Source organism: Nilaparvata lugens, unplaced genomic scaffold, assembly GCF_014356525.2.
Source record: "Nilaparvata lugens isolate BPH unplaced genomic scaffold, ASM1435652v1 scaffold2613, whole genome shotgun sequence".
NCBI classification, from domain to species: Eukaryota; Metazoa; Arthropoda; class Insecta; order Hemiptera; family Delphacidae; genus Nilaparvata; species Nilaparvata lugens.
In genome coordinates this window covers 527-27,026 of record NW_024090324.1, presented here as the reverse complement: position 1 = coordinate 27,026, position 26,500 = coordinate 527, and the positions used below count along the sequence as shown (strand labels likewise).

General features: G+C 30.9%; 1 protein-coding gene across 2 annotated transcripts; it reads right to left on the bottom strand.

Moving 5' to 3' along the window:
- Window positions 1-138: 138 nt before the first annotated feature.
- On the bottom strand, window positions 139-21,797 carry LOC111050620. Of its 2 annotated transcripts, none has more exons than XM_039444050.1 (5): window positions 21,651-21,792; window positions 19,661-19,815; window positions 15,921-16,094; window positions 6,922-7,102; window positions 139-4,552 (listed from the first exon to the last, which is right to left on the bottom strand). In XM_039444050.1, exons 3-5 carry the CDS (start codon window positions 15,922-15,924, stop codon window positions 4,369-4,371), a joined length of 369 nt encoding a protein of 122 aa, XP_039299984.1. In that variant the 5' UTR covers window positions 15,925-16,094; window positions 19,661-19,815; window positions 21,651-21,792; the 3' UTR covers window positions 139-4,368. The 2 variants fall into 2 exon arrangements, 1 of the variants encoding a protein (XP_039299984.1); XR_005573555.1 differs by having other exon boundaries at window positions 4,417-4,552; window positions 15,984-16,094; window positions 21,651-21,797.
- Between the last annotated feature and the right edge of the window lie 4,703 nt (window positions 21,798-26,500).

The following is a 26,500-nucleotide window of genomic DNA, read 5'->3' as shown; positions in this document are numbered from 1 at the left end:
CCTGGTTGTACAAATGCCTGTTGAATTTAAATCGTATTGAATCCCTCCTGAACTAATCAAAGAAGCCTTATATCTTCGGAGAAGCCTTCTCGTGACATTTAATCATGATTAAAATTTAACAGGCTTTTGTGCAACCGGACATTAAAATTCTTATACTCCTAGTATGATGAACCTTATCATCCTGAATGTACGTGACTTATGAATTTATTATCAAAATATCAAATATTTTTGTAAACGCTTTACAAATATCTTTATAAAATTTTTACATGTTTGTTCATAATATTGATCGAGTATAATAATTATATTTGTGATGTTTCACTGTAAAAACTTTTTATATTTTAATCTTTTGTTGTAATAAAGTATTAGTGTCCTACTGTAAAAGTTTTTTCACTATGACAGCCTTTTCATTTTAGAACACAATACTATTTAATCCTTATAGATTTTTAATTAAAAAAGTCTGATATTTATTGTACTCAAGGAAGAGTAATATCAGTTACAGTGATGATACGATAATTAATTCAACCAGTTCTTAAATTCTAAATCACCGAGCGGTATTTCGGTCACGTGGTCATTGACAAGCCATAGCACTCTGCAACAGTCACCTAATCAGCCAATCAGAGAGCTGCGTTTGACACAAACAAGGTTTTTTTGATAAGACGGCTTCTCTGATTGGTTCTCGTGATCATGATTAAAATTAACCGGCTTTTGTGCAACCGGCACCTTGACCTTCCATCAACTAACCAAATTTCAAGATGGCTTGAATCACTTTGATAATTTTACAAATAAACTTCAAAATAATTTCACTACCAGAAAACTTGTTTCCCCTATCGGAGAGCCTGTTTCTAATTAAGATAAAATCCCTCTGATATTTTATGAATTTTAAAACACTTTTCAATAACTCTACGACTATCTAAAGAGAGATGGAAGTGAAAAATAATTGTATTATTTTAAATCTGCCAGCGAGACCAACGGACATCTTGAAGCCAGGTGAAGGGTTCGCACAGCTTACAGACTAATTGAATTTCAACACAGGATGAACAATGGAATCGATTTGAAAGACTAGCGTTCTACAATAAACAAAAATTGGCTAATATATTTCAATTTTTATTTAGAAATAATAGTTATTGTTTTTGTCTGTCACAATCTTGTATTATTTTTGTATTCATGGTGACTTAAATTGGACTAAATTAAATTAAGACTCAGACTGTACCAATTAATCAATCACTACTTGAAACTAATATGATTCAGTACAAATTTACAGCAATTTACATTCAACTCCACATTCGATGAACTGCTATTTTATTAAATCACAAACAAGTTGAAGAATTCCGAATTTATTCGTTTAATGAAACACACGAGGCGTTTTTTCAGACGTGTCGGCACAACAGGACAGAAAGCTCTCCGATTGTGTAATTGGGTTGGCGTATCGAGAATCAGTCAATCAGAGAGCTTCCTGTAATGTCATGCCGTGTCTACTCTTATGAGAAACTGCCTCGTGTGTCTCGGCCCTCTAACTAGTGAGCTCCCCGTGCTGGAGAACTCGCTCTCAAGATGCTGCTGATATTGTCAGAAAGCTCTCCGATTCTGTAATTGGGTTGGCGTATCGAGAATTAGTCAATCAGTGAGCTTCATGTAATGTCATGCCGTGTCTACTCGTATGAGAAACTGCCTCGTGTGTCTCTGCCCTTAAACTAGTGAGCTCCCCGGGCTGAAGAACTCGCTCTCAAGATGTTTTCAATTTTTTTTCAATAATTAAATAAAATTGTGATTGAATATTTTGCTGATTGATTATATTTTTACATTATTAAAAAACGATCTTGAAACTTTGCGGAGGTGGTGAAGAATAGCGCTATCTGCTTTGTCGAATGATAGACAAGGATAGCAACAACAATGTTAATCAAATACTGCCATAATAACGTGGACCTCACTATAGTCGAGGCTACGCTCGTTAATAAAGAATGGAATGGAGCCATAGAGGAAAGATAGCATTAGAGCGTTAGAAAGATATCTCAAAGTATAGGGCGTCAAATGTCATTGTTAACTCAAGCCGAGAGTCCTGGTAGTTTTTTCGTGGAGCTATGTGACGCTACTAGTCTCTCATATTGTGCCGTTCTTACACTCTCACCCGGCCAAAATAGTAATACTAGTAGTTCTGTGAACAGTAGACCTCACGCAGTTTTCTCATCCACAAGTATCTGGTGTCACTTGTTGACCGGCTTCTCCAGACATCTGTGTAATGGATGCAATGAATAATCCACTTGTCAGCTGATTGAATATGAATAATTCTATAAGCTGATTAATCCTATCTTCAGAGTAGATGATATATATATAGTGATATCGTAGTATGGAGAAGATTACTTTTCCTTTTATATTATCCTCAAAATGAAAAATTTCAAAAGTCTTGTGTATACATCGACGCGCAGTTAAAAAAGGAAGAATATTCCTGCCAAATCTCATAGAATTCTAACAACGCGTTTGGCCGTAAATGCGTTACATACATATAGACAAAAGAAAATACGAATTAAAACATAGACAGTAGTCGACAGTAATCGGCTTGAGCAAACAAGAAATCGGCATGCAATTTGGAACATAAACGACCTATACCATGGGATATCTTCTTATGCTATCTTTTCTGTATGGTATCACCACAAAATGATACTGTATCACCCTGAATGATACAGTATTAACAAAATATGATACAGTATTAACAAAATATGATACAGTATCATCTCAACTTGTACACAATACCATGGAATATTTTATTAGGGCGGTTGCAGACGAACCACAATCGCATGTGGGATGTGGGAGCTACTATTTTCCTTCTGTGGTACCACAAACGCAGCGCATATGAAATGCATTGGCAGGCATGGCAGTGGCACTGATACTTCCACATGGCCTTGTGCGCTGTGGTAGCGATTATTTTCCTTGCGATTGTGGTACCACTGGTTTGAGCACCACGCTTCCCCTAGCTTCTGAACTACAATCGCAGTCGCTGTGATAGTGTTCCCTTGAATTTTACCTCAAATTTGTAGGTTATATTAGATAGCTCGGTGGTTAATTGTAATTGGTACTTTAATGTCTACTTCATATTGGGCCCATTCTGGAAAAATGAAAGGTGGTAAATTGTACGATTCACAATTTACCCGGGAAAAAGTTCCGTGTCCCATGGGAACAATTTTGACCAGAAACTAGTTCCAGTAACAAATTCCTGCCCCACAGTCGAAACCTGGTAAATTGTGACAATTAACATTTGAAGAGCTCTCATTGGTCGATTGAATTGTAGTCTGCTTGCTTCTCTGCGCATGCGCAGGCAAAACAAGCTATCTTCTGCTTTCTCCACATTGAATCATTCTGCAATACCAGCTCAACTATTGTCTATTGAAATATTATGGAAAATCACCTGTCCTGACAACATAATGATAATAACAATAATAATAAAATGTTTCCATTTACAACATAGCCAACCTAGAACTTATAAAGTATTCTTTCATCTGGCACCAGCACCAGCTACTTGATTTGAATTTGTACTATTGCTTTGAATCATAAAATAATTTTAATAATTGAAATAATTATTTTGATAATATACTACAGCAGCCTTTGTCAATTTTCGCAGTTACTCTACGACATTCTTTGATGGAAATTAATTTCAAAAGTGCGCGCCAAAAACTTGAACCGAAGATCTAGAGTGGTGTTCCATGGGAAAATGAAAAATATATGAAAAATTAAAAAAAAGCTATTTGAAATAATTTCAAATTGACAATTATTGTCAAACTCCACTTTAATAAACACAAAGTTTGCACGATTTACATGATTTCATGTCCTGTGAACTTTGTGTTTATTAAAGTGGAATTTGACAATAAATTGAAATTATTTCAAATAGTTTTTTCAATTATAGAAAGACTCCACAATATCAATATTGGTTCTACAAATTTTATCACCATGAAGCACTATTATGAAATCACCTCAACATAACCTACAACCTGAACATTACATAAAGGTGCGTACAGATATACGAGCCGCGAACATGAGCAATTCACTTTTAATCACCTGACTATATCCGCATTTTTACAGAAACGGTAAGGTAAAGATATAAAAAGCTTGGCATCAGCTGATTAAAAGTGAATTGCTCATGTTCGCGGCGCGTATATCTGTACGCACCTTAACATTACTGTTGCACTAATGAGTGTTTTCTCGAATGTAGTGTGAAAGTCTCTCTGCTTTAGGGCGTTTAGTCATATTGATCTGTGGTATGACGGTCCCACATCCTACATACGAATGTGGTTCGTCTGCAACCGCCCTTAAGCTATATTTTCTCTAAGGTATCACCACATTTTGGATACAGTATCACCACACATGATACAGTATCATCTAAACTTGATACAAAACACCATGTCGTTTATCTATGCTGGAGCTTACCCCGAGGAAGGGCGGCAACAGATTGCTGAATGTGTGCTCGATGGGATGACAGTAGATGGCGGTAACTGAGATTGGAGCCGTCCACTCGTGGTGCTGCTTGTGAATGTGCTTATAAAACAAGCGGCTGTGCAAAACTCTGCAAACATCAATCAATTCATCAAATCAATTTATTTCATTTATTCTTTATAAATAAACATCTAACTCCTGAATAAACAGCAGACATCAATCAATTTATTTTATTCATTTTTTCTTATCAAAATGATAGGGAGAGGAAAAATAATGTAACCTTGAGCAATTCCTCTCCAAAATTTAGATAAGGTTACACATAATCAGGATACTATCTAATAAGAATATGAATTCTACTATTGGAATATTATATATTTCTTATGAAAGGACATAATTAGATAAATAAATAATGGTTGATAATATTAACAAATCCCAGACTAATGAATTGAACAAAACTTACTGCAATTATGCATTAGATAGTTAGATAAAATAGGTTTTTTCAAATTGAGTCAACTGAATGTAATGTTTCATAATGTAGAAGAGGTAGCTAGCTATTCATCTCCTTTGTAAGTGAATTTGAAGAAACATCAGAAGCCTTATAATAGCCTGAATATTAGAAGACTGTGTAAAATTCTACTATTATAATCATTAATAACATTTTCATTCATTTCCAATAAACAATATGCACATAAATGCGTTTTACGAAACCTATTATCAAGAATAAAGAAGTATTTATGAATGGATATAGTTTTTCATTCAAGCTTTTATTCTGTGTTGTTTACGATGTGAATATTTTTTGCAATAAAACAAGAGCATATCATGTCAATGAACAGTTTAGTAAATATTGTTGAAGTGCAATTTTACTCCCCTCCACATGATGAGTGGTATGATTTTGAAATTTAAAAGGGAAATTAGAATGAGAATTATAATATTTTAGCTATAAATTTACATCTTTTTATGGTTTTTGACGAAATAAATTTGTGAGGGAAGATTTGGATTGGAATACTTATGGAGGTGTGATGTAGCCCGTTTATCTGCTGTAGATAGTTCCAGGTCCCATCCTTGTAAGCGACTGCCTAGAGGCATCTTTTTTCCAGGCCAATTTTACTTGTCATGAATTTTTACCGTTGTCGACACTTTTGAATTTTCAAACAATGGGGTATCTTGGATTGTGAAAAGTCATGGCAAATGATCGGCTACATTACAGCTTCTATGAGTTTATCAAACCAAATCTTTCCTCACAAATCTATTTTTTGTCATACTTACTCAATTGCAGCTGTTTTCCATGCATCAAATCAAGCCGGTAAACAGCTGTTTGCAGAACAAGAAAACATGTGATTTTTATTACAGCATTCTATACTGTAAAGAGATCATATGGTTTTCTTTACAGTCGAGTATGTTTCCCAGTTCCGAAATAGGAACATTCAAATTGATTCAAATAGCTATATAGTCTTAGCGTTATAGTCTTTAGTTGTTATATTGGTAACAATAATTTAAACTTCTTATTGTTGAGAACTTCAGTAAGAAGAAGAGAGTGAGTTAATAATATCTAAGTAACTAATAGAATAACTCAAATATTATTAGAACTCAACTAATAAGTTTCAATTTGTAAGAACTCATCTGACATTTTTTAACATTGGCCTTTATTATTTTATTTGAGCTAGATGGGTCTGTTATGACATAGGAGCTATGGGCTAGGTCATGTTTATAGAATGCAGTAGCTCGAGCAGCAGCAGGTAATGGTTACTGTTTCTCAGCAATATTATTCTTTCTGAGAAAAGTATGACAAAAAATATTGTACGTAACTTGTACGGTAACGTATTTACCGCATTCGTATAATAATTCTGCCCTCAACTACGTTCAGGGCAGAAACAATCATACTTATGCGGTAAACTACCGTTACCGGACTTGTGACGTGAAGTACTATTGTCAGACAAACATTTTTTGTCCACTCTCATAAGATCAATGGTAATCCTTTTCTGCCCTATTGAGCATAAAGCTGGATTCACACATCTCAGTGTCAGAATCAGTGGAAATATAATAATTGCCATGAGTTATGATTGGACTGTTCCCACTCAGCACGGTCGAGCGAGTATGAATAGTCCAATTAGATCTGAAAGGAATTATATTTTTACTGTACTGGATACGTTCACTGAAATGTGGGAATTTGGCTTAAAACTTTTGTGTGTACAGTAGTTGGATGGGTAAAGTGATTTGTTGATGTCAACGTATTTGTTACAAGCAGAAAACCCATAGTCTAATTAAGAACTTGACAAACTGATAACTTGATGTAATGAAATCTTGAAGAATTTGAAATAGGTCTATAACCATCCTCGGTAAATTAAGAATCTATATGCAAAATTTCAAGTTAATCAGTTGAGTAGTTGAGACTGCATCATTCGTGAATTTCCTATCCCGTACGTGTATAAGCCAATCATTTACTTTATTATATTATAGATAAATCGATGTACTTGTTTATGTCGATGTATTTGGACGAACCTGTGAGAGTTATGTGGAGCGCCAACTCGGCGCACACCCAGTGGAAGGTGGGCAGTTGGCGGAGGGGAGAGAAGCCACGCCACGCCATCAGGACACCGATGCCACACATCAGGACGCTCAGGTAGGACACCGCAAGTCCCACCACTATCTGGTTCAACACCACGGAACCAATCACCATCACCTGCGGAAACCACACACCAATTCAAATCACTGCAAAACATTGGGTTGATTTGATCTGACATTCGGTCAATTGAATAACAACTAGAATATAGTGACTATAGTGAGGTCCACGTTATAATGGCTGAGTTTGATTAGCAATGCTATCCTTGTCTATCATTCAACAAAGCGGATAGCGCTATCTCCTTCTCGCTTTGCTCTGTCGCCAGATCGTCTTTTAACAATGTGGAATTAATCCTATTATATTAAGCGAGCGATTTCTGTATTTTTATATCTGATTATTTATGTTTAACGGATCTCGAAAACGGCTCTAACAATTTTCACGAAATTTAGAACATAGTAGGTTCATGATATTATAAAGATTCGATTGCACTAGGTCTCATCCTTGAGAAAACTCGCGGAACGACATTAAAAGGATAATTCATCCTTGGCTGAAACAGCTGTGGATAGTAAAAAAGAGAGTATGTGAAAAATCAAAATATCGCATCCCCAAAATTCATAAGATGACGTATGAAATATAAACACGATCATTTTAGAGAATTGTGTTCTTTTTATCAATAAATAAAAATAACGAGCAAAGCTCGGTGCCTCGATTTACTTAACTAACAAAATATTTCATCTTAGTTATGAAAATTCATTATGAAATTATTGAAAAATATAGCTTGCTTGATAAAATATAATTGATTATTTGAAACGAGAATAAACAGTTAATATTACATAAATAGACCTGTATCAGCTACCGTCTATAGAAGACGTTGACAAGACAAAGGATTGGCAACGTTGTTCTCCTATCTTTCTCCACTGCCATTATAAAGTGGACCTCACTATAGCAACTGGTCATTGGTTTTAGCAATACAAATAAGATTGTACAACGCTGGGTAACTTTGAGGGTTCACAAAATATGGAGGACCGAGGAAAATACATAAAAATGCGGATCGACTTACTTGATGCGGTTTTAAAGACGACAGGGACTCAGCCAGCTCTGCCGGGGAGAAAGTACCCTCCTCCTCCTCCTCCTCCTCCTCCTCCTCCTCCTCCTCGGAGATAGACAGAGCTAGGTAGAGAGGAACTAAATGCGATAAGACATGCACTGTACTGATTCCATTCTAACCAGTAACATTATAATATCATTTATAAGGAGTACAGTATTTGTATTTACAGCGACTGTTACATTTCTTCATAAATTTGCAAAAAAATAAATACCAATTTTATCCAAACAAGTGTGCCTAATATATTTTTCCACGCCAATCAACCATACTATTTTTTAATTTTATTATGAATTGGTGGTTGGTGAAAGACTGATATCAATTCGTTCAGCTCGGTCAGGAAATTTTGTGAGTGGTCTGTCAAAGTGTAAGGGTGCGAAGTGCAAGCTTGGTTATGCATGATCAAGCATACAGGGGTGAGAAAAACAAAATCTGAGAAAAATTAACAGGAACCCTCACATTGAACGCTTGCACTTGCTGGTTGCGTTCAGTGGGTGAGCAGCTACATGCAAGTCTCAACATGGTTCAATGGCACTTTTCAAATTTTGTTTTTCGGCTCATGCATGATCTGACGTGAACTTGCACTCATATATTTATTAGGCATTCAATGTGATCACACCCTAACGATTTAGCTGAGGTTGCCCTTGACTTGATATGCTCTCACAGACCACTTGCTAACTGTCGTCACAGAACTGAACATTAATATTGTTCTTTCACCAGCCGCCATTTTTGTTGGCGTTTGCCACATACAGAAAATTGAACTATGATTAACGTTTATGTACATTGTCTGGTTGAATATTAGACAGCTATCAAACATTATTAGACATTATTTAACCACTATCGAACGTTAAATGGAGATTATCAGATATTTTTGTTCAATATTTGAACATTTGATAAGCATTGTATGGACATTTAGTAACTATGGTAATTTCATGCTCTGTATATATTGTAAAAATGGAAAATAAATTGATTTGATAATATCTGTATTTGGTTAGAACTGGGACATTTGAATGTTGAATGAACAAACAATGTTGAATATTGAAAAAAATCATTGTATTAATAAATACCACAGACAACCATTAGATCTGTGCTGATAGTTTCATTGTTTTACACTACTTGATTTACGTCTGTCAGTGTGGAGAAAGGGGGTATCATTGAAGAAATCTAATTTATTTAGTTTATTCATTGAAAGAAAAAATAATTAAAAACAATATAGTAAGATAAAGCAATTATATAATGAATATAAGTCTTCAACAATAAGTTTCAATTAATATATGAATTTCAAAACAGGTAGGATAAAAAAGCAGGATGTGATGACACAAATATTTTGTCAATATTTCGTACAAAACTATTCTATTTAATGGAATAACAGCCTATCGTTTGAGGCTACATACATAAATATACATTGAAAGTCACATTATCGTTTACATCACAATAATTATCAAATGTTTAATTTTAATAGTTTATTTTTTGTCAACTAGTATTTCCAAGGTATAATTTGTTCAGTCTTTGAATAGATATCATAATTATTTACTGCTGAATCACTGATATAATCCAGTGAGAAAATTATGAAAGTAGTTTGGCACTTCTACAGAATCAATTCATTTGCTAGAATTTTTATTTTTTTGCTAGCATCAATTTATTTAAAAACGAATACAGGAGAAAATGAGGATAGGAATTACTATTTCTATTAGTATAGATGATACAGTGATGATTTTTTTCCAGGAATGGAATTTCTTACTCAAAGCCACCTTCAAGTACATTATCTGGCTTGAGAGAGGAGAGATAGACCAATGCAAATCACATGGGATTTTTGAGTATGATAGAGCGTTTTCTACATGTTTTCTATATTGTAACAAACACACATAATTATGCATTCACCATAAACTCCAATAATATGTATTTTTTAATTTACAAATTAATATATTTTTTTAAATTCTATTTTTATATTTTTTATGGTTTTTAATAAATTTGAGATTTTTTTACATATTTTAAAAATTATATTCCTTTTTTCATTTTATCGTTTTGTAACAACCACACATAATTATGCATCCACCATAAACACCAATAATATGTATTTTTTGAATTTTACAAATTTATATATATTTTTTTATTTTTATGGTTTTTAATAAATTTGAGATTTTTTTACATACTTTAAAAATTATATTCCTTTTTTCATTTTATCGTTTTATAACAACCACACATAATAAATTATGCATCCACCATAAACACCAATAATATGTTTTTTTTGGATTTACAAATTTATATATTTTTTTATTTTTATGGTTTTTATTAATACATGTGAGATTTTTTTACATATTTTACAAATATATTCATTTTTTTTCATTTTATTGTTTTGTAACAACCACACATAATTATGCATCCACCATAAACAGCAATAATATGTTTTTTTTGGATTTACAAATTTATATATTTTTTTATTTTTATGGTTTTTAATACATTTGAGACTTTTTTTACATATTTTACAAATTATATTCATTTTTTTCATTTTATCGTTTTGTAACAACCACACATAATTATGCATCCACCATAATCACCAATAATATGTATTTTTCAGATTTACAAATTTATATATATTTTTTTATTTTTATGGTTTTTAATACTTTTGATATTTTTTTTACATATTTTACAAATTATATTCATTTTTTTCATTTTATAGTTTTGTAACAACCACACATAATTTATTATGCATCCACCATAAACACCAATAATATGTATTTTTTAATTTACAAATTTATATATATTTTTTTAAATTTTATTTTTATATTTTTTATGGTTTTTAATACATTTGAGATTTTTTTACATATTTTACAAATTATATTCATTTTTTTTCATTTTATTGTTTTGTATATATTCTGAAATAACAGTACAATATAATGAACAATAAATATATATAAGATATAATACAATAATAATGATTACATTATTTATATAATAATGGATAAATGAATATAATTATAGGTATTATATGTATTACATGCAATTTTTTTTGATAATTTAAATTTTTTGATTTTTTTTTAATTTAAATTTTTTGATTTTTTTTTAATTTAAATTTTTTGATGTTTTTTAATATTATATAAATTATATTCTTTTTTTTATTCTTGGATATATTTTTTCAAATATACTGTGAAACAACAATACAATAAATATTTAATACAATAAGAATATTTGTATATAATTATGGATACATGAATATAATATATATAATATGTATGGTGGATGCATGCAATATAATTTTTTATATACTATAGCTTAGGAGCAATCTGCTGGTACAGGCGGGAGGCTTCAGGAGGCTGTTGATTTTGGGGCGAGACTTCAGGAGGCTGTTGATCTTGGGGCGAGGCTTCAGGAGGCTGTTGATAGTGGCGAGAGGCTTTTTGGAGGAGGCTAAAAGTTTTGGAGTTGTATTGGCAGAGATGTTTAATTAATAGATTGGAGCAATTCGGTGAGTTGGAGTACTCAGAGATTCGGGCACAGTCATTATAATGAGTGAATAAATCAATTCTTACATATAAAAATTTGATTTTTTTATGAAAAAACTGAATATTGTAGAATGTAAAACAGAATCTTTTAAACTGACAAATTGATAAAAAATAAGTTGAAATGATAATGATGATGATGATGATGATGATTGAAAAATAAGAACATTGATAATTAACAAAATGATTAGAGACTAGAGACTTCTCAATAGGCCTACAATAGTAACAAAATTGAATTGATAATTCCTGGTTTAACACAATAAATTCAGGGAAAAATATGTCCTAGTAATCAGTGGAAATGGTACATAGAAATGTTGTTTCTTCTAATCTTATAAAATGTCTTGAAATATTTCTTGCTGTACTGTACAAAGATAGATAAAAATTATGTTATTGATTGATTGATAATGCTTGGTTGACAGAGCTTAGTTGCGGAGAGGATCTTTTTCAACTTTAATTATTTCTAAAAGTATTACTGCTCCATTCTACATAAAAACAAGATTTCCATTATGCTTAATCTGAACAATTGTTCCATCAAAGCTATTCTATCTTTAAGAGTCTACAAAAAAATTCGTGTCCTAGCCCAACGCATGATTAAATAATCAACAAAAACTTTTTTCAACTAAAAATGGTTCTGATAGAAATAAATGTAGAATTTAGAATGTGAAATAAAAAGAAATGAGGATTTTTTCAGAACGGATTTAGTAGAAAATTGACCAAGTATGCTCCAAGATTAATTCTATTTCATTTAATTGCAGATTGGTAGTTAATTCAATTTTTATTTTATGTTAAGTTAATTCCATTTATTATTCATGGGTGACATGGGAGAGAGTCTCAAAAAAATCTAATAAAAAAATGTTAATGTGATTTTGAAATTATAAAAAATTGTTATCTATATAATTAATTTAATATTTAGTTTCTTTTAGCATTAATAAAAGTGTGTAATAGATCATTTATTATTCATGGGTGACATGGGAGGGGGTCTCAAAAATAGCTAATGAAAAAATAAATGTTTATGTATTTTAAAATTCTAAAAAATGGTTATTTATATAATTAATTGAATATTTAGTTTCTTTTAGCATTTATAAAAAATAGATTTAAATACCCAGGACCACTAATTTGACATTTATCAACCCAAATGACAGCTTTGGCTAATTCTGGAAAAACTTGGTTTTGATTTAAAATTGATAGTTATTATAGTATGGGAAAAGGTTTCTACAAGATATAAAAATGAGTTACATTGGATGATTTTCATTTTGTAATGATATTTTTTAAATTGTGTCATTGATGAAATTTTATTGTTCATAATATTCTCCCTAGAAGTACTAGATGCCAGTACTAGATGGAATTGGCATAAAAGACTTAAGACCCTCAAAAACTATGTATCCAATAGAGCAAAGAAACAATTGTATTGAGCCTGTATACATGAAGCGGTGGATAAATTAATGTGAAATAATTTTAGACCTGTATTATCCATTGAAAAGCAGTAATTGGAAATTCACAGATAAAAGCTACCTAGTTGAATTATGTTCATTGAGCAACCTGGAAGGGAATACAACTTTATTTACAAATCAGCTTGTTTTTGAACAAGAAAAAGTTGCACTGAGTTAGCAGTGGTAGAGTTATCTGATTTTTCAAATAATGTTTTGTATGTTGGTTGGAGCAAACAGGATTCATTGTAAACTTTGGTCGACAGCTGAGAGAGTTGCCCTTGACCAAAGTCAACCCTCTGTACAACTCAGCAAACCACAACAAACCCCCAACAGCCACAGCTTGAGCCAACAACTGGCCGACATATTCAGATTATTGACAAGGGACAAAATAATTTGGGGGAGGGGTTCAAAAAAAAATATTGGGTTAGGGGGATTGGTATATTGTATTAGAGGTATTCAGGGGAGTGATATAAATGTGGGGTATTCAGACACTACCTACGTGTTTAAAGAGGTAGTGATTCAGAGTGGGTGGTACTGTACTGCATTTGGGGTATTTAGAGGGTCTTTGGGCTTGGTGTGGGGGGGAGGACAGATTTATTCATTTTTCATTTTCAAATACTTACCTTTAAATACAAATACCTCAACTGGCCCACACATGTGGCCTCTGCCCCAAGGTGGCCTTGGGCGCCTCAAGACCACCTTCAGGCCTCAGGCTCACAAAATGTGTAGAGCCGATACTTACATCACATTCAACAGTTTCTCATCACAATGATATATCTACCACAACTGGTAGACTAAAACATCCAAAACCCCAATCACCCAAAAACCGTACAGAATTCAATCCTCCACCTTCATAATCATCATGATAATACAGCAACGACCAAACTGTAGAAATCCCTCTCAGAGAATAACATACAAGTCAAGAATGAACCAGCTGCTCCAACCAACATACACGTTTCATCTGTGTAAAAACAATGGATTTGTATGGTACAATGACTGTAACAGGAATTCATCTGAACCTTACTCAATTTTTAAAAGAATCCTCTGCCTTGGCCATCAAAAGATTAGCTTATTTTTTGAAAAAAAAAATATTTTGGCTTATCAGACTTATCAGTCACTCAAGTAAACAGAGCTGATATGAGGAAATCTGTCCAGAAATGCTCAATGGTAATTCAACTAGACAATTTATTTTGGACGACTTGAAATTAAACCATTTGACAATTTATTTAAGTTCAACTGGATAATAAATAAAAATTGTGGGCTCTGAAACAACCTTGACCTCCAGAAAAATAAAGCTATAAAAAAGTATCTAATGTGAGAAAATAAAATTTCCCCAAATAGTTGAATACCATATATGAATAATTTTAAGATGAAATGGAAAAATAAATATTGAGGGGAGAATTAGGGATAAGTCGAGGTCAAGTCGTGGCCAGTCGGTCAGAGTCAAAGTCAAAAGTCAAGATTGTACCAGAGCCTTCATTTTCTACTTGAATCATTGCCAATTATCTGTGTGAAGTTTGAAGACTTGAAACTGAAATTTAGCTACAAGTGCATCCTGTTCTATTTAATCAATTATATTGTAGGCCTAGTAATACCAAGCTTCCAATTTTGGCCCAATTTTCAATAATTAGAACGCAATAAATTACCCACCTACAGGTACTCAATACATTGTTACAAAAATTTCCAGATAGGCTGGTAACCAAAACGAATGTAATCGAAATCCCCCCAAGATCAGTGATTCTGAATGTGAGAAGATGGAAAGAGGAAAGTTTTTGCCAGAGGCGCCATTGGATACAAATCGAAGACATTCTACACAGAATATTATCTGGAGGTAGGGTTATTATCATTCTGTTGCTTTATGGGGTAGGCAATGTTGAATATCTGGACTAATTTACAGACATACATGGAGTTGATTAATTTTTATTTAATAATAAGAGATATTCAACTTCTAGGTGGCTGTTAATTTTTGTTTGACTGATTTTTATTTTTTAAATTACATTTATATTTATTGTTTTATTCTGATTATTGTTAATTATCTTTTATATTATTTATTGAATTTTATTGTGAATTTTGAATTATATTTTTGACAAGATGTTGATGCATTTTGTGTATTTGGTTGAATTAATTTGAACTTGAATTGGAGTAAAGAAATTATAAGTATTATAATTATTTGCTTCGTGGAATTAGGGGACAATATGTGAGAAAAATAAATTAATATTATATTGAGAATTCACATTTGATTTGAGGTTGTTTTTTTTAAGTGCTATGAATTGGAAATTTTGGGGCCTAATAATTCCTTTTTATTTATTCATTAGGTACTATTATTACACCAGCAATATAAATTGGGCGAGGACATGTTAGGCCTTTTAGTGATATGTTCTATTTTTATAAATAGAGATAGAGCTGAAAATTGCAAAAAAATTAATTCTATTTCATTGAACAAATAGAAAATAATAAAATATTCATGAATTGATCAAAATTAAACATTTAAACAATGATCGAGAGAGGTTTGCAGCCTCCCTGTCTGTCCATAAAGCATGATCAATCAATCAACCAATTCTACATTCTATTTAGAAATTAAGAAAATGTAATCACGAATCTTGTAATATAAATTTTTTACAATAATAGATTTGAAATTGATGAAGTAGCATAACAATAATTATTAGCTACATATGATATTCAATTGAAATTTGATAATGGTACTAGATTGATAATAATTCATTATTGTAGGCCTAAAATCATCATCATCATAATCATAGAAATGAATGAATGAATAAAAGTATATAAATTTATGATAATAGGTTATATAGTGACTGTGTAGTAAGCGAAGTACATTAACTTTGAGTATAAATTGAATTATTATTAATAAACAATAAAAATGAAATGAATTGATCATCATCACTCACCCATCAGACACTGTACCCTTCTCTCCAGAGTACTCCTCACAATTATTTTTTTCTCTTACTCACTCAGATAAAAACATCCTGCATCTCCATAGCCAACTCCACTGCTGCGTCCACTTTGGCCACCAGCCTCCTTGGCACCTTACAGGCCTTCAAGTTGTCTTTCGTTTTGAGGTGCTGAAAACAAAAATAAAATATTGATTATTTATTTATTTTAACAATCATTATCATATATTGTATTGTATTCATTAAGATTTGCTTTGTTCAGTCATTAAAAATGAGAATTGCTCCATTCTCGTTATGCAGGCTTTGCAAACTCGACTATAAATTGTTAATGGCGGCGATTCCAACCATATTCAATCAAAGCTTGAGCATTTTCCCTCTGCTGTCACCATGCTGTTCACCATGAGTTCAATGTTGCTGTATGGAGTCAATTGCTAAAAAGATTATGGAGTAGAGCAGCAGCAAATTTTAAAAAACCATGTGGCACTTCTTGCTGCTGGGTTATCCATTGTGAGAGTCAGGTTATAGAGACAGTATCTTATAAATATCTTATATAGATAGCTCTATCTTTTTCCAACTCCACACAGTTGCCGAATTGTTACCAGACTATGCAAAAATATGAACTACCAAAATATTTCTTCTCAATAATGGAAATTTACTACCAAATTATGGGAAAATATCTCTCCTTGATGAATGGAATATATTTAAGATGGAATTGATCATTATTAGAAAGAATCATTAATCAATATCATATCAGATTTACAGGGGGCTATCTACTATAGTGGTGAAAAGAAAAAGTGGCAACAATGACTCCCTATAATTTCCACTGTCTTTATAACATGAATTCCACTATAGTTCCATTTGAATCTAACACATTTAATTCCATTTCAATTGTATATAATAATTAATATTCCTATAATAATTCAATATTTTTTATTATACAGAATGTTCATCAAGTCACGCACATTCAAATAAACATATCTGTAAAAAGTGGGGTTTTATATTCGTTGTGTGGCTACTGGAAGATAGCATCACTGTTAATAAATGAAAAACATAAATGTGAGTCATTTAATGTGTACAGATTACAACAGGTAAGCAGTATTGTTTTGTGAAGGATAATGTGAAGCATGCCCCCTTTTTCCAATAGCAACGAGTGTTCCAGTGGGGTTATATGGAGTAATAATGGATATAAGTACATAGTTGTATAAAATATATAGCACAAAAATTTTATAACATTAGTTCGAAATGTCTGCCATGTTCTCCAATATGTGCAAAAATCTATTTTTTACTCTTGTTAACCATTTTATTTATGAAGTATCCTTAGAAACTAATATATATATATATATATATATATATATATATATATATATATATATATATATATATATATATATATATATATATATATATATATATATATATATATATATATATATATATATATATATATATATATATATATATATATATATATATATATATATATATATATATATATATATATATATATATATATATATATATATATATATATATATATATATATATATATATATATATATATATATATATATATATATATATATATATATATATATATATATATATATATATATATATATATATATATATATATATATATATATATATATATATATATATATATATATATATATATATATATATATATATATATATATATATATATATATATATATATATATATATATATATATATATATATATATATATATATATATATATATATATATATATATATATATATATATATATATATATATATATATATATATATATATATATATATATATATATATATATATATATATATATATATATATATATATATATATATATATATATATATATATATATATATATATATATATATATATATATATATATATATATATATATATATATATATATATATATATATATATATATATATATATATATATATATATATATATATATATATATATATATATATATATATATATATATATATATATATATATATATATATATATATATATATATATATATATATATATATATATATATATATATATATATATATATATATATATATATATATATATATATATATATATATATATATATATATATATATATATATATATATATATATATATATATATATATATATATATATATATATATATATATATATATATATATATATATATATATATATATATATATATATATATATATATATATATATATATATATATATATATATATATATATATATATATATATATATATATATATATATATATATATATATATATATATATATATATATATATATATATATATATATATATATATATATATATATATATATATATATATATATATATATATATATATATATATATATATATATATATATATATATATATATATATGAATGAATGATATTTTTAAAAACATCCAAGATAGCCCCATTTGAAAGAGTGTAGAGGCATTGAATAGGTTTCTTATGAAAGACAGTTCGAAAAGGAACACTCCTTGCTCTTGGCAAAACCACATCCTCACATTAACATACTCAACAAAAATAATAATAAAAATAAAACAATACTGTAGACCTTTTGTAACCTGCACACAATAAATTATTTTAAATGTTTTTCTTTTTCATATGAATAGTGATGCTATCTTTTGGTAGACACAAGTAATACAGAGTGGTGCAGAGGAAATGCATGTTTTTCGAACAGCCAGTACTTGTCAATGGGAGGGGGTATTGCCCTGGAACAAATGTTGGCAGATGGCCCATACTATACCGTTTCAGTTGCTATGGGCATTGGAATGTACAACATCATGTGTTCGCTGTTAACAAGGTTTTTTTTTAGAAACAATGACTCTGTAGTCACAGTACAATATTTTTCCGTCAATATTTTAGAGTTGGGCATTGAGGTGCAATGCCTGATCAAAATATTGTACTCTGATGGGTTGCAGCGTTTAGGAGTACTAGTTCTCTGATGAAAAAGAAACCACCTGGTCTTCCCCATTCCCTGGAAAATGTAGAGTCAGAACGGCAGTTGTTACTAGTCCTAGATGATTGAGACGAGGATATGGTATCAGGACTTGACGACACTGACTCCTATTCTACAATTTTCTACAAAAAAATTCTACATTTTCAGGAGTATGAACTGAACAGGGAAGACCAGGTGGTTTCTTTCTCATCAGAGAACTAGTACTCCTGAACGCTGCAACCCATCAGAGTACAGTATTTTGATCAGGCATTGCACCTTGAGGCCCAACTCTAAAATATTGACAAAAAAGCATTGCACTGTGACTACAGATTCATTGTTTCTAAAAAAAAACTGCTTCACAGCGAACACACAATGTTGTACGTTCCAATGCTCATAGCAACTGAAATGGCATAGTATGGGCCGTCTGCCAAAATTCGTTCCAGAGCTATAACCCCCCTCCATCAGCCAGTACTAGCGGTTTGAAAAACATACGTTTCCTCTGCACCACACACTGTATAAACATCCCATTATTCATAGACAGGTTTATTAGGATTTTTGCGACTTAATGAAATTGCGTACTCATATTATTAATAATTCAATATTCAATTTTATCGAATAATATAATTAATCAATATTCTGTGATATTGTAATAACCAAATACTGTCATATTGTAATTACTGCAATATTTACTTAGAAATATGTTGTTACACTTACAGTTTGGATGTAATTTTTCAACATGTCATACGGAGTGTGCTGGGGGTTTGGTGCCCTCTCAAAGGGCACCAAATAAGAGAGGCCCACCCACGAGTGCCTTCTATCCCCCAACCACTGCACATAGAATGTTATTCGGAAAACATCGTTGGAGCACACTGAAAACAAACATGAAGAAAAAATTAAACTTATTGTAGAAAACTAGTGAATAAGAAATGAATTGAATCTAATGGCTGATTTCCAACTATTTTTTTAAACACTTTTTTGAAATTATTTAATGGTCATGGTCATACAGAAGACCATAGACAAAATATCAAATAAGAATATATCTCAAGGTATAGGGCATTTATGTTACAAATTTCAATGTTAACTCAAACTTAGTAGTACATTTTCTAGAAACTATGTGACGCTCTATAATGTGCTAGTCTCTCATAATGTGCTGTTCTTACACTCTCACCCGGTAAGAAAAGTAATAATAGGTAGTTGTCAACAGTATATAAACAGAACATAAACGACCTATACCATGGGCTATCTTCTTCTTATGCTATATTTCTCTATGATAAGACTCACTACCTATCATACAATATTCTGTTTGGCTAGAATTTTATAGAGCTGGAATGTTGTATGAATTGGCATTGGAATGTACAACATCATGTGTTCGCTGTTAACAAGGTTTTTTTTAGAAACAATGTATCTGTAGTCACAGTACAATATTTTAGAGTTGGGCATTGAGGTGCAATGCCTGATCAAAATATTGCACTCTGATGGGTTGCAGCGTTTAGGAGTACTAGTTCTCTGATGAAAAAGAAACCACCTGGTCTTCCCCATTCCCTGGAAAATGTAGAGTCAGAACGGCAGTTGTTACTAGTCCTAGATGATTGAGACGAGGATATGGTATCAGGACTTGACGACACTGACTCCGTCTACATTTTCAGGAGTATGAACTGAACAGGGAAGACCAGGTGGTTTCTTTCTCATCAGAGAACTAGTACTCCTGAACGCTGCAACCCATCGGAGTACAGTATTTTGATCAGGCATTGCACCTTGAGGCCCAACTCTAAAATATTGACAAAAAAGCATTGCACTGTGACTACAGATTCATTGTTTCTAAAAAAAAACTGCTTCACAGCGAACACACAATGTTGTACGTTCCAATGCTCATAGCAACTGAAATGGCATAGTATGGGCCGTCTGCCAAAATTCGTTCCAGAGCAATAACCCCCCTCCATCAGCCAGTACTAGCGGTTTGAAAAACATACGTTTCCTCTGCACCACACACTGTATAAACATCCCATTATTCATAGACAGGTTTATTAGGATTTTTGCGACTTAATGAAATTGCGTACTCATATTATTAATAATTCAATATTCAATTTTATCGAATAATATAATTAATCAATATTTTGTGATATTGTTATAACCAAATACTGTCATATTGTAATTACTGCAATATTTACTTAGAAATATGTTGTTACACTTACAGTTTGGATGTAATTTTTCAACATGTCATACGGAGTGTGCTGGGGGTTTGGTGCCCTCTCAAAGGGCACCAAATAAGAGAGGCCCACCCACGAGTGCCTTCCATCCCCCAACCACTGCACATAGAATGTTATTCGGAAAACATTGTTGGAGCACACTGAAAACAAACATGAAGAAAAAATTAAACTTATTCTGCTTATTGTAAAAAACTAGTGAATATGAATACTGTAATAATCTACTCTAGTAATAATCAATTGTAATAATCAAATACATGTTGGTCCATTAATAATGTTGTAATTTTAAATTATTAAAGAGATAGATATAAATGAATAGATCAAAATTCATAAGGCCAATAATAATAATTATTGTTATGCATATAAATATGAATAATTTGTATAATATGTAATATATCATTGCATTTGTATATGAATAAAAATAAATGAACAAACAAAACAAGAAATGCAATAGCGGACTATCCGGAGTATTGTACAAGTAGATAATGTTGATGACTTACTTTTTCTTTTGTAGAATCTCCCATCATTGTCTGTTACAATGTGGCAAGGCCAAAAAGGCTGTTTGCCGATTCTTCCCTACATAATATCCCCTAAGACTGAAATTAAAAAACAATTACATTTTCAATCTAAGTAACTACAACTATATATATGTATAATTCTTTAAAACGAGTAGTTATTTCAATTTTTTACATTTAAATCATCTACTTAATGGGCTAAAATCATACAAACATATAATTACAAAAATATTTGGCCTCCACATCTCCCCTTACAGCCAAACCATTCCTCCACAATAATGGCAGTGTACAATTCCTCATAACAAGTAGAAAATTAAAATGAACATAATGTCCCCTAAAACTGAAATTAAAAAACAATTACATTTTCAATCTAAGTAACTACAACTATATATATGTATAATTCTTTATAACAAGTAGTTATTTCAATTTTTTCACATTTAAATGTACATCTACTTAATGGGCTAAAATCATACAAACATAGAATTACAAAAATACTTGGCCTTCAGATATTCTTACATCCAAAACTGATATTTACTTATTTATTGATATATATATACATGATATCACATCCAATCCACTCCTCCACAATAATGGCAGTGTACAATTCCTCATAACAAGTAGAAAATTAAAATGAACTGTTACTCATGGAGCAAAAATGACTTATAATGTATCACTGTTTTTTTTTATCCAGTGAGTTCATGATAATAAATTGAGATTTAGTGGGCATTTAGGATGCAAGTCCAGCTTGAACTAATTTAAAGAGTTATGACTCATGATATTTCACTGTATTTTTCTATTTTTTGTTACAGTGAGTTCAAGATAATAAATTAAGATTTTGTGAGCATTCATTTTATTCTTATTATTATTTTTTATTTGTTGGCCTCCCATCACCCCTTACAGCCAACCCGTTCCACCACATGGCGCCAAGTGACTGAATGAGTATGCTTAGGCAAATTTTACAGATCTCATAAGGGTTTGAAATGATGGCCCCATCCATTGATATGGAGGTGGGACAGCTATTTGACTCATTTCTGTTCTGCCTGACATATTTCAAGAACTCTTTTGGTGCAGAGAGCAAGGTTAGTTCAGTATTATGAGTCATCAGCATTGGAGTATTGTTTATTGGGAGCGACTTGTTCATACAGGCTTGACATTTGGAGCCTGAGTCTTTGTAAAAATTAGGTTCTTCTTCAGTAAACATGCAACATGTTGTCTCAATGGACACTTTTCACATTGAACAGACTCTTGTCGACCATATATTATTTTGTTACAGCTATTGCATATTTCTTCACTTGGCGCCATTTATTATTATTATTATTCTATTATAATTGAAAATATTACTATTATTATCATCACCTCTATGATGAGCTTATTGCATTTAAGATGGAATACTAACAATTGGGACAATTTTAACTTGTAATTTACTTAACAAGTGAATTATAATTTATCACTGGTATTTTTTTTAGCCAGTGAGTTCATGATAATAAATTGAGATTTAGTGGGCATTTAGGATGCAAGTCCAACATGAACTAATTTAAAGAGTTTTGACTCACAATATGTCACTGTATTTTTTATTTTTTGTTACAGTGAGTTCAAGATAATAAATTGAGATTTTGTGAGCATTTAAAATGAAATACTAACAATTGGGAAAAGTGAATTATAATTTATCACTGTTTTTTTTTGCCAGTGAGTTCATTATGATAAATTAAGATTTAGGAAGTAAGCCCAACATGAACTTATCTAAAGATGTATGACTCATGATATGTCACTGTATATTTTTTTCAACAGTGAGTTCAAAATAACAAAATTAAGATTTTTGAGCATTTTAGATTTTTTTGAGCAAGTCTAACAATGAAGAAAAATTACTTTTTTATTTCTTATGTATTTAATGTAGGCCTACATAATATATTTTCTAAGGATATATTCCTAAAACAAGATGATAAATAATTATATAAATGCAATGCCTATAATAACTTAACCTACGATTTTTTTGGTTTTACATTTATATATTTTTTTATTTTTAATTTAGGCATTTTTTAATATATCTCAACTATTATTATTGATAATGATAATAACCTAGCCTATCATTTTTTTAAATTTCAAGTTTTAAATTTTTTTGTTTTATAAAGGCATTTTTCTGAATACATCCCAACTAATGATAATAACCCAAACTATGATTTTTTTAAATTTCAAGTTTTAAATTTTTTTGGGTTTATAAAGGATTTTTTTTAATTTATCCTAACTAACTATTGTTATTTATTAATAATTCAATAACACTAAGCCTCTGCACTCAGGTTTTTTTCAAACCTTGCAGAGACTTGCTGTTTAATATATTTATATTTAATCCAATTTGATGGTATTTCATTCTTCATGTTATATTGTATTATAGTTTTTTATTACCATTGCCATTGAAATTATGTTTATATTATTATGTTATATTGTTATGCATTCACATTTTTACCTATTGCATGGTATTTCATTTTTCATTTTATATTGAATTTTACTTCTTTTTAACCATTGTCACTTGTAATTATGTTTATATTGTTATGTTATATTATTACATTATATTGGTATGTATTATATTAATATCTTAACCTATCTGTTGGTATTTCAATTAATATTATAAATTACTTTTTTACAACCAATGTCATTGTAATTATGTTTTTGGGAAAAATGAAGATTTGATTTAATTTGATATTGCAGTTTGGTGGTTAACTCATTATTGATTGAACAGCAGTAATTAGAGCATTGCAGAGAAAAGCTACCTAGTTGAATTACGTTCTTTGAGCAACCTGGAAGGTAATACTAGTACTTGTCTACAAATCAGCTTGTTTTTTGGAAAAGTAGGGAGTTGGAAGTTCTAGACTTATCTGAATTTCGTAATCATTCATTGTATGTTGGTTGGAACAAAAAGGGTTCATTGTCGACTTTGGTCAACAGCTGAGAGAGTTTACCTCGACCACATAGTAAACCCTCTATACCACTCAGCAAACCACAACAAAACCTCCCAACAACACCACACAGCTTGAGCCAACAACTTACAACAGGTGATCACTGGGGGGGGGGGGCGAATAAGCAAACAGTGTGATTAAAATTATTTGGGGGAGGGGTCAAAACAATTATTGGTGGTAAATAAAAAATCTTTGGTTGAGGGGGATTTGTATACTGTATTTGAGGTATTCAGGGGGTGGTATAAAAGCGGGGTATTCAGAGTGGATGTACTAAATTTGGGGTATTCAGGGGGTCTTTGAGCTTGCAGTGGGGATTGGACAAATACTTACTTTGAAACGCAAATACCTTGACTGGCCCACACAGGTGGCCTCTGCCTCAAGGCGGCCTCGGGCGCCTCAAGGCCGCCTTCAGGCCTCAGACTCACAAAGTGTGTGGAACCGATACTTACATCACATTCAACAGATTCTCATCACAATGATACCTCTACCACAACTGGTCGACAAAGAAATCCCCAAAACCCTATCATCCAAAAACCTTGGAGCATTCAATCCTCCATATTCATGATAATGCAGCAACATCTGAACGTCCAAACTGTAGAAATTCCTCTCAGAGAACAACAAAAGCAAGTCAAGAATGAACCGATTTGTTCCACCCAACATACAAAAGTTACTCTACCATAAAAAATCCAGTTCCATCTGTTTAAAAGCAATGTATTTGTCTGGTACAATGACTGTACCAGAAATTCATCTGAACCTCCCTCAAATTTATGAAATATCCTCTGCTTTGGCCATCAAAAGATCAACTGATTTTTTGAAAAATATATTTTGGCCTATCAAACTTATCAGTCAACTAGGCTGAAATAAGGAAACCTGTCCAGGAAATGCTCAATAGTAATTCAACTATTCTTGGATGAAAGAAGTTTTGGTTCCTGAATCATGCATGGTTGGTTATATGATCACTGTTTACTGTAAAAGACTGAAAATATTTTTCATTTTATATTGAATTTTACTTCTTTTTAACCATTGTCACTTGTAATTATGTTTATATTGTTATGTTATATTATTACATTATATTGGTATGTATTATATTAATATCTTAACCTATCTGTTGGTATTTCATTTTTCATTTTATATTGAATTTTACTTCTTTTTAACCATTGTCACTTGTAATTATGTTTATATTGTTATGTTATATTATTACATTATATTGGTATGTATTATATTAATATCTTAACCTATCTGTTGGTATTTCATTTTTCATTTTATATTGAATTTTACTTCTTTTTAACCATTGTCACTTGTAATTATGTTTATATTGTTATGTTATATTATTACATTATATTGGTATGTATTATATTAATATCTTAACCTATCTGTTGGTATTTCAATTAATATTATAAATTACTTTTTTACAACCAATGTCATTGTAATTATGTTTTTGGGAAAAATGAAGATTTGATTTAATTTGATATTGCAGTTTGGTGGTTAACTCATTATTGATTGAACAGCAGTAATTAGAGCATTGCAGAGAAAAGCTACCTAGTTGAATTACGTTCTTTGAGCAACCTGGAAGGTAATACTAGTACTTGTCTACAAATCAGCTTGTTTTTTGGAAAAGTAGGGAGTTGGAAGTTCTAGACTTATCTGAATTTCGTAATCATTCATTGTATGTTGGTTGGAACAAAAAGGGTTCATTGTCGACTTTGGTCAACAGCTGAGAGAGTTTACCTCGACCACATAGTAAACCCTCTATACCACTCAGCAAACCACAACAAAACCTCCCAACAACACCACACAGCTTGAGCCAACAACTTACAACAGGTGATCACTGGGGGGGGGGGGCGAATAAGCAAACAGTGTGATTAAAATTATTTGGGGGAGGGG

What these genes read in the sequence shown, in the direction of transcription:
- LOC111050620 (XM_039444050.1), bottom strand. An exon ending in GCTCCACATAACTCTCACAG is followed by an intron (nt 4,553 to 6,921) that starts GTTCGTCCAAAT and finishes TGATGTTTGCAG; the next exon opens with AGTTTTGCACAGCCGCTTGT.